At 36.0% G+C, this 20,732-nt stretch overlaps 1 protein-coding gene across 1 annotated transcript; it reads right to left on the reverse strand.

Annotated features, from left to right (window-relative positions):
- Window positions 1–549: 549 nt before the first annotated feature.
- Window positions 550–20,732, reverse strand: LOC106101143 (adenylosuccinate synthetase). Its single transcript, XM_013280270.1, has 10 exons — window positions 20,469–20,732; window positions 15,187–15,289; window positions 9,610–9,743; window positions 8,503–8,648; window positions 7,898–8,103; window positions 7,029–7,183; window positions 6,145–6,269; window positions 5,063–5,189; window positions 4,323–4,443; window positions 550–3,534 (listed from the first exon to the last, which is right to left on the reverse strand). Exons 1-10 carry the CDS (start codon window positions 20,649–20,651, stop codon window positions 3,482–3,484), a joined length of 1,353 nt encoding a protein of 450 aa, XP_013135724.1. The 5' UTR covers window positions 20,652–20,732; the 3' UTR covers window positions 550–3,481.

A 20,732-nucleotide genomic window follows, 5' to 3' on the forward strand; every position in this document is an offset into this window, starting at 1 on the left:
AGCTTATTACAATATGTCGAAGGTATTTAGGTATCTTACGAATTACGTAAATTATGATTCAAATACTGAGAAGAAAAATTGAGGTACTACCATAAAGACAAAGTACCATTGAAAAAATGTTCCTGTCTTATCTATATACCATATTTGTTAAATGTCTTTTTTATAGACCATAAGGTGGCAAACGAGCAAGCGGCCACCTGAATCCGCCAAAATGGCGAAGCGACCGCTGCCCATAGACATCCGCAATTGCAAGATGCATTGCCTACCCTTATCCGACAGAGGAGTAGATGCACATAACGAGGATATTTCCCCTTTCTATGCATCTCCTTTACCGTCAAATCCACTTCCCGTTCCCATCCTCTCGTTATAAGAAAAGGGTGGTAAAGAGAAAAGGTCTTTACCCACTTGATTGAAGATTTTTTTGTTTGTGATTTCCTTACTGTTTTTTGTAAAAGGTTATGGTACATGTTCTGAACTACCCAAATAAAAAAAAATCTAAATGCGTCAATAGAATGTCAGAGTATAAAGGGGCAAATAAAACAACACATAAAAGAATAAACCATTATTTTATTGGCATAGTATTAATGAAAAATATTTACATTTAAAATATTATAGATATCACATAAAACACGCCGTCGAAATGTCTGTAAAAAGCGAAACAGTGAACTTTAAGTAAGTACATATAAAAATGTAAACGTCAATCGGAATGACACGCATTTGCTAGTTTTAACTACAACCTTTAAAGAGGGCGCTAAAATAGCATTTGCCTCAAATTTTACTACGTTCTTTAAATACTAATTGTACCAACACTTATATACTGACTTCTGATTGCTATAAAATATTTTAGATTAACTTAAGCCACGGCGATGGCGAAGCGAAGCGAATAGCACGAAAATTTGCGTGAAAGTGTAGTCATCGACTTTATCGGAGTAATTTATACCCGATGGCACAGTCTTACAAATTTTCGTGCTATCATTTTTCGTTTCGTTTTCTATCTTCGCTTTAGCTTCGGTTCGCTTTAGTTGTTAAAGAAAAGTCAGATACCTCATAGAAGTTGGTTTCTCTGATCGCGTATTACGTAATCCACAAAATGGCCGTCAGTTTGTGCATTGCTTTACTATTTAACTATATAGTTTCTTATAAAAATGAAGCACATTTTGTATGTAAAAACCATACCAGGAAAATTAAAACTGCAATGCTTAGAAAAAACATAATTAAAAAGATTATTAACGCAGATAAAAAAATGTGACATTTACGAAATATTGGTGTTGCCATCTATGATAAAGTAAGTGACGACATCTATACGAGATTTTTATTTTCCTGGTTGATTTTCACACATCTGTAGGAACGTAATTTAGTCAGTAATTTACACATTTTAAATTCAGTACTAAATATTTTTTTAAATTGTACATTTTCACTATTTAGAGGAAGAATCTATCCGCTCGCAAAAATGCTAGGCCTGGTATTAAATTACGTTGAATAAAAAAACTGTTTTAAACCAAAATATCTTCAATATCAAACTGAATTAATAAATTACAAAACCACTGTAAAATATATTTATTTTTTTTTAATTTTGCAAACCTCTGTAAAATAGTTTTTTTTCACTTTGCTGTCAGATTACGCACTAATTTAAGCCTGATACATATGTACAGTTAAAACTGAACACATCGACTTTTCAGTTAAAACTGAACTTTACAGTCATGGGTAGTACACATACGATGTACTAATAATGTTACTCGACACTGTACTATAAGTAACAGTATCGAACGGCTTCTGTTAATCGGACATTTGGTACTTTTAGTACTACACGATATCAGTGTTCGCATCTTCGTTTGATTTGATTGTATATTTGTTAGAAGCATCCACCTTCGGTAATAAACAAAAGTGGATAAAATTATTTATAACTTAAATTTATTTTCGCTAATAACATATGTTTGACACTGCTTAAAATTTGATGTGAAGTAATTTATAACCCTCGTTATATTCATGTATTGTGTTCTCACAAACCTGAAGTTACTAAAAGTACTAAAAGTGTGTACTAGTAAGTTTTTCCAATTGTCCGAAAATGTCCGATTAAGACCAAGACTATGTAGTTGGTTAGAACTTAAAATGTGTAGTTCTAATACAATTAAACGTTGTTCAGTTAAAACTGAACGTATGCAGTTCAGTGAAAACTGAACACAGATAGTCAGTTAAAACTGAACACATATAGTCAGTTAAAACATAAAACTAGTTAAGTTAAAATTCAAATTCAGTTAAAACTGAACATATATACCTGGCTTTAAAACCCCATCTTTTCAATTAATACTAAAAGAAATACTGTAATATTAAGTATTTCTCTAATACGGAAAGAATTATACTACTTAGGAAGTTGTTTTTGTAATTAACATTTATAATGCCATTTTTTAACTAAATAAATGGCATTGAATGTGTTAGAATGCGATATCTAGATCCCATGTTTAATTATCGCCTTTAATCCTTAATTCGACTGAGTTTTTTGTTGCCAAAGATTATTAAATGTTGCCAACACTAAAAAAATCGCACGTTAATTCTCTAAATTTTTGCAGTAGTTCTTTTAATTAAAATGTCAACTAAAACTATCGAGTTAAGGGTTAAAAGGAATATTTTACATTTTTAAATATTCATTTTTTATATTCAACATGATTTTCGAAATTCAAGACAAAGAAACTTTTACAGACATAAAAAAGAACCCAATATTAAAATATTACAAACACAAAGATGTAAATAATGGTAAAAGAAAGTTGCTGGAATATCCACTAGTATGAAAGTGTAATTTGATTTCAATTCTTCCACAGTCGAAGAATTTAACTCCCTACCCATTACTGTCAAATGCAAACTAAACTATGCTTGTTTAATGATTCTGGTATATTTTAAAACCATATGGATTGAAAAATATTTGCTTTTATACGTTATTTTAAAGAGCTTTTTAGCTCAAGTTTTTGACAAGTATATCTGACCTAAGACAAAAACTAAATTGAAGCTCACTAGCGCCATCTATATTTAAAGTTTTATAAGATTTCGTAATAAAGCTGCAGAGATACAAAAAAATAGAGGAAGCATAATTGCTCTTCAATGAAACATTTTTCACATAGTCACAAACAAACAAAATTGTTGTTTTCACTGTTTAAATAAATACTGAGAAACGTCTCGACGTCTTTCACATTGAGAACATACAAAGAAGTTACCAGTAAAAATGTTCCGTCTTGTCTATACATGTCCTAAATATTTGCGCAGCTGTCATGTTTTTTCGACATTTTCTGTACATTTTACATATTTCCGACATAAATATGGATAGAAGCGTCTTCTACAAGGCCAGATATTTTATTCGATCAATAGTATTGAGTTTGATTTCAAATGGGTAGGAAATTATCTTCCTCGACTATACAGTCTGTGTTAGTCTACTGTGATATTATCTAGTGCGCAATGAGCGGCGCGTCGTGACGTCATAGGGTAGGGGGTGCTAGTCCGCCCTGATGATGGACTCCCGCCCCTGACCCACGCCGATATACTTCACTGGAATAAAAGAGATAGCTCAACAAATCTGAATCTATACTTATAATACTAGCTTTCGCCCGCGTCTCCGTCCGCGTGGGAATAAAAAAAACTAAAGTGGGTAGCCTATGTGTTCTTCAACACTATTCTCTTCATATACACCAAATTTCATTGAAATCCGTTCAGGAGTTTAGGCTACAAACTCTAACAAACATCCATCCATCTTCGGGAAGATGAATTTTTTGCATTGTTGATAACAAAAATAGTATTTAAAAATGTTTGTCTATATGTCTGTCTTCAAGGCGCGTTTGTTTCTGGTCCATCTCCGAAACGGCTGGGCCGATTTCGACGGGACTTTCACTAAAGGGTTGCTAACGTAGACATATTATAGCCTACTTTTTAATTTCACTCTGTCAAAACGGCGTAACGGATAAGAGTGTCGGTGGCTCAGTGGTTTTAGCACTTGACTTGTAATCTACAGGTCTTGGGTTCGAATCCCGCTGTACCAATGTGATTTTCGGTTTTTCGAATTTTCATATGTACATAATTTAGCCGACGTTCTTACGGCGAAGGAAAACATCGTGCTGCCTGCACATATCGGAGAAGAAATTCAAAGATATGTGTGAAGTCAACCAACCCGCAGTGCTGGTTGACTATGACCTAGTCACCCTAACTTAGGGTAGGCTCTGAGCCCCTCGGTGGGGACTTATAGTGAGCTGGTGATGATGATGATAAAAACGGCGTAACTGGTAATTTACGCTAACGAAGTTTGCAGACGATAGCTCATTTTATATATAAAAATATCTTACCCGGTATCTGTAGGTAGTCTTCTATAGTCTTGACGTACTGCCTGGCTTGCGGCGGCAGGTTCTCCATTTGCCGCACATCCTCTATCTTGCAGTCCCAGCCTGGCAGAGTTATATATTCCACCTGGAAGTTAATCATATGTTTTCATCATTTTCTGTTCTTAAATGCAAGAGAAATTCAAGTCTTAATGGATTTAATGTTACTAGTACAGTAGCACCTCGGTAACATAAAAACATTTATAACTTCAAAAAATAATGTCCTTTCCTATCAGAGCCAAAAACCTCTATAACATAGACCCTTGATAACTTAAAACGTTTTTGTTTCAATTCCCCGCGGATGAAGTCGCTAGCGGAAGCTAGTATTTAAATAACAATGATTCAATGGTCCAGATTAATCCCAGCCCACAGTCCACCTATTATAATATTTTGAACACTAAAGGATCGTTGTAATAAATGTAAAATCAATGAAATGTAAAAAAAAGTTTTTTTTTAAATTCAAATGTAAAATTATTTTTTTATTTATTTTTTTTTAATTTAAATAATAAAGTTTCTGTACCGAAACTATCAAAACTTTGAGATTTCCACAAGAAACAAAAGTTTGGGAGTCTCTACTTTAAACAACGCAGTTGGCACACCACAAGGAGCTAAACTCTTATAATCCACGTGCCAAGTAAAACCACCACAGTCTAAATACCCCTTAGGGTAGATTCCTAGCCCCTTAGTGGGGACGTAGCTGAACAAACCTCAACATTGCTGAGCTCCGTCATAGAGGAGGGGAAGTAGTCTATCTGTTTGCCGTCCAGTTTGTACGCCACGCCGACCTTCATCTCCTTCAGAGTGTCCAAGATGTCCAGCTTCGTCAAGCAAATACTGAAAAATATTACTTTATCAAAAAAAGTCCGTGACGTGTGAAAATTACAAAATTAGCCTATGTGTTCTTCCAGGCTACTTATTTAGGGTAGACTCCAGCCTCAGGTGACAATATTTTTGTGATCACAAAACATTGTCATATCTCGTGTTTGTATTGATTTAACATATTTTTGTGTTTTTCAAAAATTATAGGTAAATATAATCGCTTTTCGACTTTTGATAGCTTTGAGAACCAATGAAATACTTTGTGGTTTACATTGAAGTGACATCTGATCGGAATGACTACTGACGTCATAAGTCTCCGGCCACGTTTTAGTCGCACGAAAATGATCATCATGTCACCTTTCATGCATCTCTGTCTACCTCTACTGTACTTCCACATTCGCACGAAAACAATCGTGACTTTTTTTAGCTCAATGGTTGACTTTTTCATGTCAATATTTTTTTCTGGATATCATAACAAGTAGAAATAACAGAAAATATAAAAACACGCATATTGCCTTTTGTGAAGAGATACCATTACTTTTTTTTTCTTTTAACAATATAAAAACAATTAAATCTGGCATTATCTAAAAAAAAACGGTAAATAAACCTCAATTGCTTTTCACTAGCTTTTCAGTGGCTTGCGTATATAAATATTGTTTCAGTTTATGCATGTTTTTTTGTGTTATACATTTTATTAAACATGAGGGTAGTTCATTAACTAATCTCCCGGTGAAAAGATGGAGACAGTGGGGTTTTAGTTGGTATGTTCCCGCTTATCGGGAGTGAGTCGAACATAACCTCCGCGCCTTTCCCTTCTTAGGGCGCGGGGGTATGCGTAAAGAATTACCCCACTATAAAAAAAGGTACAATGTATGATGCCGTGCGCTCGCTGTACACATTTTTTGCGCCATTAGTGTAGTACCGTCTTTCTGTTATCGGCCGCATATAGTTCCTTTCTTTTCTTACTTACGAGGTGTATCCGTTAACGAGGGCGGTGTACTTGACGACGACGAGGTCGAGCCAGCCGCAGCGGCGCACGCGGCGCGTCGTCACCCCCACCTCGTGCCCGCGCGCCTGCAGCGCCGCGCCCACCTCCTATTTTTTTTTTATAACATAAGGTGGCAAACGAGCAAACAGCCACCTGAAATCGCCAAAATGGCGAAATGACCGCTGCTCATAGTCATCCGCAATTGCAGATGCGTTGCCTACCCTTATACGACGGAGGAGGAGACGCACATAAAGAGGATATTTCTCCTTCTTATGCATCTCCTCCACTGTCAAATCCACTTCCTCTTCCCATCCTCTCCTTATAAGAAAAGGGTGATAAAGAGAAAGGGACTTAAATTAGGCCACAACACACAAATACATTAAAAACATAAACACTCATCTACACAAAACTTCGTCCGCTCAATATTTAAGAGGAACGGATAAGAAATAAAAGTGGATTTGACCTCTTTATGTGCATCTCCGTTTAAGGGTAGGCAACGCACCTGCGTCGGTGGCTACAGGTCTTGGGTTCGAATCCCACTGTACCAATGTGATTTTCGATTTGTCGAATTTTCATATGTACATAATTTAGCCGACGTTCTTACGGCGAAGGAAAACATCGTGCTGCCTGCACATATCGGAGAAGAAATTCAAAGATATGTGTGAAGTCAACCAACCCGCAGTGCTGGTTGACTATGTCCTAGTCACCCTAACTTAGGGTAGGCTCCGAGCCACTCGGTGGGGACATGTAGTGAGCTGGTGATGAACGCACCTGCAATTGCGAATGTCTATAGGCAGCGGTCGCTTCGCCATTTCGACGGATTCAGGTGGCCGCTTGCTTAAATAAATATTAAAAAAAATACTAACATCATGCAACTCTGTAGGGAAGGGTCCGTCGCCGACGCGCGTCGTGTACGCCTTGACGACGCCGATGACGTCACCGATGACGTTGGGCGGCAGCCCCAGCCCCGTGCACACGCCGCCGATACTGCAGTTCGATGACGTCACGTACGGGTACGTACCTTAAACATACGTAGCTATATAGTCGAGGGTTCGAATCCCGCCTCGACTATTGTAAACCTATCACAAATCCTATCACAAGCCTAGAGTTTACTAAGTACTACTTATCTGTTTATTTTTAAGTTTGTTATTGTATGATTCACTTTGGTCTGTGGGGCGGGGGCCTGGTAATCCATTACACAAGGCACCACACTAGTTTGGACACCAGTCCCCTGCCCAAGGGGAAAATTAATAAACTATTTTTTTAGTTAGAATGATTATAGAAATATTAGTGTATTTACAAAAATCTACTAATAAATAAACAAAAGATGAAAAGAGAAAGTGAATTCTACGGTGGAGACGCATAGGAAGTGGAAATATCCTCTTTACGTGCGTCTCCTTCTCCGTTTAAGGGTATAAACGTCTACAATTGTGGATATCTCTAGGGAGAGGTTGTTTCGCTTTCTCGGCGAATTCAAGTGCCCGATTACCACTCTATAACAGTTTACTTTATTTAAATGTCTAGCAAACTTACTGTAGACTACTGAAACGACATTTAAATATGAAACATAATCCGAAATGACAATAAAATTGAGGTACATTTCAGCATTTATCAGTCTAATTGGGATTACATAATTTCTCGTATCCTTAATTCAAAATCCGACTCAAAGGACCAAAAAATCTTCTCTATAAATCCAAAGTTGACACTTTTCTGTCTGTTTTTAAAGAATACATACCAAAATCAATATCCAGCATAGCAGCATTAGCTCCTTCAACCAGCACTTTCTTTCCGTTGTGTATCTCCGTATGAAGGTAGGAGACAGTATCTCGTACCAGTGGACGGATGCGGGCCGCGTACTCTCGGTACCGGGTCAATTCACTCTCTATATCTACTTCTAACGCTGGGAACATCCGCTTGTAGCCCGCAGCTAGGGTACGGAATCTAGAGAAATTAACATTATGGAAATCATCAGCTCAAAGTCCCCACGGGGGCGAGGAAACTCTGAGTTACGGGTTAGGCCTTAGTAACTACGCTAGCTAACTGTGGGTTAACTTTACACATATCTTTGGATTTCTTTGCCAATATGTGCAAGTTGCATAAGTTAGTGAATTTTCATCTAAGGGTAAAATTTGTTGAAAAATGTATTGAAATTTAATCCTTATTGTTTTCAGGAATAGAGACACATAAGACACTAGACAGAGAATAGATTTGTCATTTGCTTAGTTTTTTTTTTCATTTTCATTTTCGTGTTAGTCCGTTCATTGTACGCAATTTTGACAAATAAGGGGTATCGAATCGTATTCTTTACAGTACCATCCAGGTAATAGTTTTTGTACTCACTTTTCCTCAAATATAGCGAAATCACCGAGCAAATCTCCGATCCTGACTCCATTCCGAGTCGCCTTCGACGAGTAAGTTGGGCCGATGCCTTTCTTGGTAGTGCCTAGCGAATTTTTGCCCTTTTCCGCCTCTTGCAAACCATCCGCCTGGAATATTAAAATCTACATAAATAACAAATTCATTGCAATAAAAATACATTATTAAACATAACAAAACATGTAAAAATAAGGAACAGATGGCAAACTCAGACTCAACAAAAAGGCTCAGTTTAACCGATACTGGTTGAGATCCAGTGTCGAGCTGGTTAACAGCCCCCTGGGCCCCCTAAGGACAAATCTAGACTCTGAAAGTGTTTCACTCAATTAGTGTTCGTTAAAGGAGTAACAGACGACTACGGTAGTAAAGATATGGCAACACAATTGCATTAAAAAGTCGACTTCTGGCAGATTGTAAGCGTTTAAAGAACGAAGTATTGGAGACTCGTTTAACTGTCTACAGAAAAAAAAAGATTGTAACAAATGTGAGATTTTGATTTTTGTAACGTATCCCTTATTAAAACTATTATGACTAGCTTTCGTCTGCGACTCCATCTGCGTGGTATTAAAAAAAACAAAAGTGAGTAGTCTATGTACTTCCAGATGATCCTCTACGTCTATACCAAATTTCATCGAAATCCGTTCAGCTGTTTAGGCTACAAACTCTAACAAACAAACATCCATCCATCTAAACTTTCGCATTTATAATATTAGTATGATTACGGACCATATTAAATATTTCCCATGAAATATTTATCGATTAATAATTAAGTAGGGACTCTAACTTCTGACTAGTTTAGTAATGCACATAAAATTGTCTAAACGATTTAACCTTGGAATATAATAACCATAATCTTTAATGAGTCACGTCTGATGACGTCAGCTGTTATAATCATCGCTGTCAAACAAAACAGCTATATCAGTTTTGTGTTGCATTTTACATGTTTATCGTCGAAGTTTGACGTTAATAAACCACTAAGTGAGCCCTTAAGCGTAGATCTCTCATACTAAAACAAAGTGCGACGAAAAACGTTCTTGAACTTGGTCCTCCAAGCCGGATATCGTTAACTACCTGTTGGTGTAAATCAAACACGATGTGCGCTCTGTCCGATATGATGAGCCGCTCCTGCCATCCCTGCATTCCTTTCAGCTCGTTCTTCTTCAACTCTTCGAACAGTCCCGGAATGTGGATCACCACGCCGTTACCTGCAAACAGTGACCACTGAATAGCCGACCGTGAAAAGTTTTAAATTGAATGAATTTATAGTAAAATATATAATAATAAGTTCTCTTCGATAGCGAAATATATTTTATAATTCAAGGTTTTATGTATAAGGAGCTGTCGAATTAGTCTAGTTTATTTTTTTAAAATAAGGTGACAAACGAGCAAGCGGCCACCTGATGGAAAGAATGGATCCACCGAAATGGAAAGCAACCGCTGCCCAAAAACATCTGCAATTGCAGATGCGTTGCCTATCCTTAGTTACGGATGAGGAGACGCACATAAAGAGAACATTTCCCCTTCCTATGCGTCTTATCCACCATCAAATCCACTTTTCCTTCCCATAGTTTCCACTTAAGAAAAGGGTCGAAAGGGAAAGGGAGTAAAATTAGGCCTCAAGCACCACACTCATCAGACGAAACGCGGAATTGCTTCCACTTCACGCCTGTTTTCTGCGTGGTCGTGGTTATTACACCGGGCGAGCCGACCCATGCGCGCGAAGATGTTTAAGCGGGCTCTACCACTGTTATGTCTATTTAACGCTAAAAATGAAGAACACGTGTGAAGTCACCCTTTTACGGCAATGATAATCCGGTTTTTGTTTTGTCAAATACTAATCGTCTCTTCGCCATAAAAAGTTACACATAATCTAGCTATACTAGACTAGATGGACCATTTACAGGCTAGACTAGTAGCTGGCTACATCCAGATACAATAAGTACTCGTAAATATGAATTGAATCGAAATGTGACACACGTTACATTATCATGGTAATCGCGCAAAGTTAATGAATAATATTACCGCTTATCTACCCTCTGCAATGTATATGCGGAGCTAATTTAGTTGTATAAAATCTATGTTATGTTTTTTTTTTATTCAGAAAGAGGCAAACGAGCAAGCGGCGACCTGATTCCGCGGAAACGGCGAAGCGACCGCTGCCCATAGAAATCCGCAATTGCAGCTGCGTTGTCTATCCTTATTTGATAGAAGAGGAGACGCAAATAAACAGGATATTTCCCCATCCTGTGCGTCTCCTCCGCTGTCAAATCCACTTTTCCTTCCCATCTTTTCCTCTTAAGAAAAGGGTGGAAAATAATGTGTATTGTTGAAAATGGGGTTTCAGTTACAATAACTGTCCTATAACCATAACGATAGATCGAAACTCGAGGTCCTAACTATTACCTAATAAAATATGAGACACTGTTCTTAGGGGTAGGTAAAATATATTGTTTTGTTGCTTAGAGCGGGAACACACTTGACTAAACTATTGTACAACTGTTGTGCGATTGTCGATTGTTTCGCAGCCAATTCAACTGTTTACCACAACTAAAAATCGAGTATTGCGCGCACCTTTATAACCTCATAGGAATCAAAAAGAGACCAGTTGTGCGATACTTTGGTTTCAGGTGTATGGACGCTCTTATATTACAGTCAATCACATAAACGACAAGCCATTTAGTACGATTTTTTTAATTCGACATTTGCATTAACAAGCGTACCTTCTTGTACAGGGTACGGAGTCGATCTCGGTTAAATTTTCCTGTCATAATTTTTACTGCAAAACATTAAGCTGCATGCGATATAATGATTTATAAGTAATGAAACGACATTTAAATTTAGAGCACAATATAAATAGGCTCTGTCTTAATACGGCTTGAGGCACGCAACGTGTAATGTCAGTAATAGCTCATTAAAGTAAGAATTATTTTATCACGAACTAGCTGTTCCCGTGCATCTTCATCCGCATGAAATTATGAAAATTTTATTATATTGTTTACATTTGTCAAATTATCAATAGCAAATGTCAAAATGACAAACCTTAGCAATCCTCCTGTCTTGATGTTGGCAGCAACTTATGGTCTCTTTCCCACATTAGGGTTTTTATCCAAAATATTTACCCCCTAAGTTTAATGTCGTGAAAATATATAGCCTAAAGCATGATATAAGTGTAGGGCTTTTTAATAAAAAAAAAAGTAAATTAAAAATATGCTGTAATTGCTGACATCTTACGCAACAAAGAAGGGTGATTTTACGCTTTATTATAATAGTATAGATGGATAAGATACGAATTGAGTATATTAGAGGAAGTCTGAGAGTAGCCCCAGTAGTAGAGAAGGTAAGGAGTAAAAGGATAGCATGGTTATGTCATGTTATGAGGGATGAATCACATGTTACAAAGAGAACGTTAGTTATGAGTGTAGAAGAGTACACCGGTAGAGGTAGACTTAGAAAGAGATGGATGGATTGCGTGAACGGTGACATGACAAAATTTGGTGCGCCGACCCTACGGAAGTAGGATAAGGAGGAGGAGCAGGAGGAGGAGGAGGAGGAGGAGGAGGAGGAGGATGATGATGATGATGATGATGATGATGATGATGATGATGATGATCTTTCTATGTTGAGAGCGTCAGTGGCTCAGGGGTTTAAGCACTTGACTTTAATCTACGGGTCCTGTCTTCGAATACCGCTGTACCATTGTGATTTTCGAATTTCATCTTTACTAATATTATAAAGAGGAAAGATTTGTATTTTTGGATTTTAAGCTTTTATGTATTTGATTCAAGCAAAAACTACTGGACCGATTTCAAAAATTCTTTCACCATTTAAAAGCTATGCCATCGCTAAGTACCATAGGCTATGATTTTATTATTTTTTTTTAATTCCACACGGACGGAGTCGGGGTTGAAAGCTAGTTAAATATAATTACAACAAGCCATTTGAAAAACATTTCAACAATGTTTCGCAGCAAGATGTTTGTCTGGCGCGATTTACATCTACTCACGAGCACCACGCCCTGCTCATTGCCTAGGTCTTGTTTATTTTTATCCGATCTATCGGTTGTAAATTTCATTGAGACTACATTGTTATGTTGTTACAGCTTACGTAACGAATGATGCAATCTTTTGGCGCCAAATCAAGGATAGAGGGCGTTATCGGTCAAAGTAAATTCACTATCATTTTCCCGAAATAAAAATATAGTAGAGTTCCAACAGTGGTAGAGCCCACTTTAACATCTTCGCACTGCAGGGCCAGCTCGCCCGATGTAATACCACGACCACACAGAAAACAGGCGTGAAGTGGAAGCAATTCCGCGTTTCGTCTGATGGGTGTGGTGCCGGAGGCCTGAGTTTAGTCCCTTTCCCTTCCCACCCTCTTAGAGGTAAGGGTGGGAAGGAAAAGTGTATTTGGTGGCGGAAGAGACGCATAGGAAGGGGAAATTTCCTCTTTATGTGCGTCTCCCCTTCCGTCAATTAAGGGTAGGCAACGCATCTGCAATTGCGGATGTTTATGGGCAGCGGTCGCTTTCCATTTCGGTGGATTCAGGAAGCCGTTTGCTCGTTTGCCACCTTATATTATAAAAAAAATGTAAACTATGAAATACAGAGTATTATTAAACAAAGAAAATCGAAAAATAAACTGTTTTCTTTTAATTATCAATATTAGATCTACAACTATCGCACACAGAGTATCCTAATGGTTAATTAAGTATGGGATTCCTCATGAATATATACTAAAGATCTTCTTGAACAATAAACGAGTGGACCTAATCATGGAATATTTAAACGACATTTATACATGTAATCCGATATTTCCATCGCATATTTTACGTAAAGTTTGAACCAAAGAAAATGAAAATTTCAAAGCTAGTCTAATTATTTCTCTAGCAAATATAGTCAAGGACATAAAAGTGCAAGGTTTAAAGAAATCCTATTTGAAGGTCGGCACTGCAGTCTTACTTGGGTTTTTGGCGTTTGATCAAAACAGTAAATTCTGCATCGCATAATATCGCATCGCAATCGTTTATCAGTATAAGGCTATATTTTATAGTTCATTTTAACTTTATCTTCGGAAGAGATTTGAAATATGACAAGACTAGCTCACGACTTCGTTCGCGCGGAACTAAAATAAGCCTAGCCCGTGTGTTTTTTGACCCACTTCCCAAAAGAAGGAGGTACTCAATTCGTCTGTATGTTTTTTTTTGTGTGTTACGGCATAACTCCGCCGCTAGTGGACCGATTTTGATTTGTTTTTTATCCGAAAGGTAATGCGTGCAGGAGGGTCCCATTTTTTTTTTATTTTTGGAGTCAAAGACTACGTAGTTAAATAGTATTGCAGACTATGTTCTACATCAATCCATCCATTAAGATGTACGATAAGAAACCAAGATAGGCTTAAAAATAGACGGGCATGGAGTTACTAAAAAGTTTAGTAAAACTATAATTACTACAGTAGAGTTACTAGATTCTACAAAAGCCCTTATCTCAGAAGTTTCGGGAAAATTGAAGAAGTATAACAAAACGGCTAACAAATATTAAATCAAAGTCATTAAAAAGTACTTTAGTTAACGCAACAAACGCTTTATAATCCCAGTTATAGTAAGCTATTAAACCATTTTAACCGACTTTAAAAAGTATTCAATTCTTCTTTGTTTAGTAATATTCTCGTATATTTTTAGTATCGTTTCTATTGTGTCGAAGTGTAATACAAAACTGTCAACGTCCGAAAGCAATTACACGGCAATTGGTTTCGCTGCCAACAGTGGCAAACATAGTGCTGATTCAAACCAGTTTACACTAACACTTGTTTCGACAAGCGAAGAATGTGTAAGAGTGTGGCCACACCTGACACTAAACTATCTCTGTGTAATCTCGCTTTGATTGCTAGCTTATATTGTGGGGGCACACTACTCGATTGTTAATTGTGCTAAACTGATGAATTGGCTGCGAAACAATTGACAATCGCACAGCAGTTGTACGATGGTTTAGTCAAGGCATGCGCCTACTCTAAGATGACAATAGGTAAATAAAACTGAGCCAGTTAACTGTCTGAAACGTTCAACTGTTTATGACTACGACGAAGTTATTGTGAATTATAAACAAATCTTCAGAGCGTCGGTGGCTCAGGGTTTAACCACTTGACTTGTAATCTGCAGGTCCTGGGTTCGAATCCCAGGAACCAATGTGTTTTTCGAATTCCATATGTACATTTACCTGACGTTCTTACGTTAAAGGAAAATATCGTGATGCAAAATGCTCCTCTGTGAATAAATTTAAAGATATGTGTGAAGTCAACCCGCATTGGCCATGTGTTTGAGTAAGTCGCGTCACCTCTAATGTAAGGAAGGGTTGATCCCCTCATTATAGACGTATTTGATACCAGTAAAAAGCAAATAAGGTTATTTTACTAACCATAATTAGGTTAATAGCAACAAGAGTTAAGTTTACAGAATGACTTTGATCGTTAAAAAATAAACATTAACCTACTTGAACTCTACGAAAACATAGTTTTACAGTTGGGAAACTAAACTAAACAACCCTGAAATTATTTGACAATGAAAAATTTCATCACAATCAGTCCTAAAAATTCGTACCAATGCCGAAATATTATTTACATTAGAAAAATGTTATGAGTAATATATGAACTCACCTATCACGGATGTACATTTTGTGTTGATGATGCCACTAGGCAAGAGGTGAAAGTCAAACTCCTGGCCATCCACAACCACCGTGTGACCGGCATTGTTACCACCCTGGGAACAAAAGATTAAGTTTTTAAAAAAAGAAACAAAGAAGACTACCGTGCATTTTACTTTCGATCTCGGGATCTGGCACGTAAATTTGCGATGTATTCGTTAGTCATCTACAAACGATGTATTACACTAGTTTTCGCCCGGGACTCCGTCCGCGTGGAATTAAAACAATAAAAATAAGTAGCTACACTACAGCTATGTTAAATTTCATAGAGATCCGTTTGGACCTTTACGATACAAACTATAACAAACATCTATTCATTCATCTAACCAATCTAAACTTCAATTATAATAAAGTAAAACCTCAAAAAGTTAAAATCCAAGGGAAACACAAAAAAAATTAAGTTATACGAGGTTTTAAGTTATCAAGGGTCTATGTTGTAGAGGTTTTGGGGTCTGATAGGAAGGGCATATATTATTTTTTGAAGTTATAGAGGTTTTTAAGTTACGGAGGTTTGAGTTATCGAGATTCTACCGTAAGAAGTAAAATTTAACACCGACAAATGTCGATGACATTACGAATACTTTCCTATAAAACGTGCTAGGTTCTGTACATAACATTCTTAACTCTGTACTTATTTTTTTAAATACTATTAAAACCACATCAAGGTTGTTTACTTACTACGGCTATCACAAAACAATCTGTCACAGTGTTGCAATCGTAAATCAACTTACACGTGTTCTAACGTTGATAACACTAATAACAATGTTATTTTGCTCAACAAATTATCGTTATTTTGTTTGGACGTGTGGCTTGGCAAATTTTACTTGTCTATCTTACTAATCTTACTAATATTATAAATGCGAAAGTTTATATGGATAGATGGATGTTTGTTAGCGTTTGTAGTCTAAACGGCTGAACAGATCTCCATGAAATTTGGCACAGGTTTAGGGCATAGTCTGGAAGAACATATAGGCTACTTTTTATCCCGGGAATAGTTAGAGTTCCCATGGGATTAATAAATTTAGTTTTTTAATGTTTACTCCGTCATTCCGCAACGGTTCAACATACCTTGGTGAAATTTGGCACAGATATAAAACAAAGTCTGAAGTACACATGGAAAAGGGTTCATCCCTGAGAATCATGAATGAATCATCATGTCCGGATCCCGAGGGATATGTAGCTTTTTGTTATATATACATAGTTCGTATTTCTAATAACACGCGAACGAAGTTGCGGGCAACAGCTCGTACTAATAAAAAAGGAAATATTGGTATTTTTATATGTATTCGATTCACGTAAAAACCACTAATCTGATTTTAAAAATTCTTACACCATTAGAAAGGTATTTTATCTGTGATTAACATAGACTATATTTTTAGAATATTTTATTTTCTCGCGGGTGTAATTAGGAGCAATTAGGAACACAGGCTACCGTTTGAAAACATATTCAACAATTAGGCAATTATTATGTACACTAGCAAACAATCCTATTATACTAATATAAATGAGAAAGTTTCGATGGACGGATGGAAGGATTGTTAGTTTGTAGCCTAAACGGGTGAACGGATTTCGATGATATTTGGTATGGCTGTAAAAGATAGTCTGGAAGAACACATAGGCACACTTTTGTTTCTTTTAATTCCACGCGAACGGAGTCGCGGGCGAAAGCTAGTTTATTTTAATAATATACAACCTCTGCATACAAGGCTAAACAGTTCTCTATTTGGTAATATCAATTTGAGACTAATAATTCGCTTTCTTGGACAATGTTGCAAGAAAGGTATTATATTAGAAACTGTTTGGAAAGCAACCTTGCCTTAATTGTCTGTCAACGGAGAAATCATCGAAGGTTAGTAAAGAGGTTTTTGTACTGTAGATATTATAATGAGAGCCAATTACGATGTATTACACATTATATACTGAAATAAAAATTAAAAACAAACATTTACATTGAGTTCTAGCTTTCATTTCCTAGTAACTTGGACTGTATCAACATTAGGCTTTGTAGAATCGGTTATTGTTCAAATTGCGGGGATTCCCCGTACAATGTGTATCGTCCATGTTATTCGTTAGCTAATTTAACTGACCATTGTAACCGTTTTCGGGGAATTCCAATACAAAGTGTGCAACTGTGTGTTAGTTATGTATTTATAGCGATGAGAGAAAAAATTGAATTAGTCTTATAACCGGAACTTTGATAACCACAGACAATACCTATGTTACAGATATTAAAAACTGCGACCGAAGTCTATTGATGTATATTACTTAGGGCCTGTTCCACCACTGCCTGATGGAGGCTCAGGTAGCTTAAAAATGACGTCACTATCAGATAAGGAAACAAAATCCAATATTTACATCCCATACATGTTAGATTGTTATCAGACAATTTACAATTTGGTGGGACAGGCCTTTAATGTTATAAATGTGAAAGTTTAGATAGAGGGATGAGGTTTTTTAATGTTTATAGCCTAAACTGGTGAACGAATCTTAAAGAAATTTGGTATAATTGTAAAGATAGTTTTGTTTTTTTTTTTAATTCCACATAGACAGTCACAAGCAGAATGTAATAGATACATAAATAAATACAAATAAACAACATACAATCACATGATGTGTTCGACCTCTTAACATTACAAAGCAAACTTCAACACAATACTTCCGCGGTTTGAAACATTTTGTTGATACTCTTATCAACTCTCAAGGCTCTACATATCTCGAGTTAACAATCATATGAGACAGTCAAGATAAATGTGTAACAATATTGCATGTAGCTTGCGAAATTTTCAACTTATCCTTAACATCTATCAAATGTGTGGAATTTTCTATGTGACATAACATAATAGAATCATTGTGAAAAAAATTCAAGACTGTTAGACACTTAGTTTCCGCACAATACAATTTTTTACATAAAAATGTCAATTACAACAGGTTTTAAGCATGTTGAATCCCATTTTTTTTAAACTGTGTACACTTTTCATTACTCTTGATTTGATTTAACTTCTTACTCTTTATAAAAAACATACCAATGATGCTAATATTATAAATGTGAAAGTTTTAGATGGATGTTTGTTAGAATTTGTATGGATGTTTGTTGTAGCCTAAACAGCTGAATGGATTTCGGGGGAAATGTGGTATAAATGTAGAGGGTAATCTGAAAAAACACATAGGCTACCTACTTCTTTTAATTGCACGCGGACAGAGTCTCGGAAGAAAGCTAGTACGTTTATAAAAGTAATTTAAAGAAATTTAGGTTCACATTTAACATAGATTGCAATATGTCCTATTTATTTGATAAATAATTTAGACCAAAGAAAATTTTTTTCTTATAGGGCCAATTGATTTTATGGATTCAGCACTATAGTAAAAAGTAGCACCCAAAAAACATTAAAGTTTATTACCAGAGTTGTATAAAATTTTTCTTTCACAAACTTCATCTGTACTAATATAATAAAGTGCAAACACACACTCCTTTGCGGCGTAAGATGTCAGCAATCACCATATATTTTTAAATAATTCTTTCTTTAATTAAAAGCCCTACAATTACGTCACACTTTAGGCTACATATTTCCTATCTATTAAACTTAGGGGGTAAATAAATTGGATAAAACCCTAACATGGGAAAGGGACAATAAGTTAAAGCTGTCAACATCAAGGAAGTAAGACTGCCATGGTTTGTCATCATGTCATGTCATTTTGACATACAATAAAACAAAATTTTCATAATTTCATGCGGATGAAGTTGCACGAGAACAGCTAGTGGACTCTGATCGAAAGGTTGAATAACACAATGTAACCAGTTGCGGCCAGTATTCTGCAAGTTCAAGTGATGACTAACACTATAAACATTATCATAAATATAAAGCTGTTATATCCAGATATTACACAATCATTTACATACAATCATTTGTATCTATGCAATTAAAATATATAATCATACTTTTACCCTTGACTTTGTCTGTGCAGAATTAAAAAAAAAAACAAACCTAAAAAATTAAAGACTACCGGCTTTTGCTCGTGAAATTAAAAAAAAGTAAGTAGCCTGTGGGTTCTTCCAGACTATCCTCTACATCTGTACAGAATTTAATTGGAATCCGTTCAACCGTTAAGGCTTCAAACTCTAACAAACATCCATCCATCTAAACTTTCCCATTTATAATATTATTATGATTACTGTACTATCTATATATGTGTTGAATTTCAGATTAAATACAGTTTCACATTTAAAATAGTAAGAAGTGAAGTTTTAAATATTTTTATGTTACAAATATATATATGTCTGATGATCCTTATTTTATAACTACAATATTCTAAACAGTCTAATTAACTTAATAAATACCAAGCTAGGTGTAAATCTTACTGATATTATAAATGTGAAAGTTTAGATGGATAGATGGATGTATGGTTAGATGGATTTATGTTAGAGTTTGTAGCCTAAATGGCTGAATGGATTTCGATGAAATTTGGCATAAACATAGAGGATAATCTGGACTAGCACATAGGCTACTCAGTTTTTTTTATCTCGCGCGAACTGAGTCGTGGGCGAAAGCTAGTCAATTTTAATAAAGCAGTATACTATAATTAAATATCATTACTAGAATTTTTAATACAATAACCTTTTAAAATTACAACAAAATGTACCAATGCCAACAGTTAGAAAGTAGATTTTATAATTAGATGTAGCTCCAGCCAACGAAAAAAGCCAATTTGTATATACGAGACGCCGCCAGTAACCATGACAATAAATGCCCAAGACCTTGGCAGTTATCCACAAGTATATAGCGTTATTTCCGACCAATCGATGTCCGTCACATGACTTGAAAAAAAGGCATCTTGCATCGCTCTCGACAATATGCATGAATAATGTTACGTAAGTGATCTAAAACGTACTATGCTTACGCAATTTCCCGCTAAAATTCCTCGCAATTATAGAAAAATAATACAAAAACAGTTTCGCATGTTTCCAAACAAAATGGCAAGATGCCAAGCGTGCTTTCTACTATCAATATTGAACTGAGCCAGGAGAAGAAAATACTTAATTTTTTTGAAGAGACAAAAAGAAAAATATTACAATATAAACACAAACAGGGACATTACAATATTATAACCTCAACTTTTGGTCAACAATGTTTATTTTTTCTTGTATTAGAAAATACAACTTGAATAGTGGTATTGCAAAACTAAAATCTCTTTTAAGTTATACTGTGGGATTAATTAATAAAATTAATAATTATTTACCTGGCAGCGACACACGATGTCAGAATTTACAGCCAATAAATCCACTACTTTTCCTTTGCCTTCATCACCCCACTGAGCACCCAGCACTACAGTCACTTTATTCTTATTTTCCATCTTATATTTTTTAAAGCAGGGAAGCTCCCCGTTAACTTGGGGTTGCTTCGAATTTGTAGTCGAAGCCATTATTTCCCGGAGTGCTAAATTCGAAAATTTATACAAACTAGCGAGACATGCGCGCGCAGAAACCGAACGAAATGCTATTTC

The sequence above is a fragment of the Papilio polytes genome, unplaced genomic scaffold, assembly GCF_000836215.1.
Source record: "Papilio polytes unplaced genomic scaffold, Ppol_1.0 DF824024.1, whole genome shotgun sequence".
Lineage (NCBI taxonomy): Eukaryota > Metazoa > Arthropoda > Insecta > Lepidoptera > Papilionidae > Papilio > Papilio polytes.

Coding starts and splice junctions, on each gene's coding strand:
- LOC106101143 (XM_013280270.1), bottom strand. CDS start 20,651: ATGGCTTCGACTACAAATTCGAAGCAACCCCAAGTTAACGGGGAGCTT. Junction 9,744..15,186: donor AAAATGTACATCCGTGATAG/GTGAGTTCATAT, acceptor CACTGTTTGCAG/GTAACGGCGTGGTGATCCAC. Junction 6,270..7,028: donor TCCCTACAGAGTTGCATGAT/GTTAGTATTTTT, acceptor AAAAAAAAATAG/GAGGTGGGCGCGGCGCTGCA.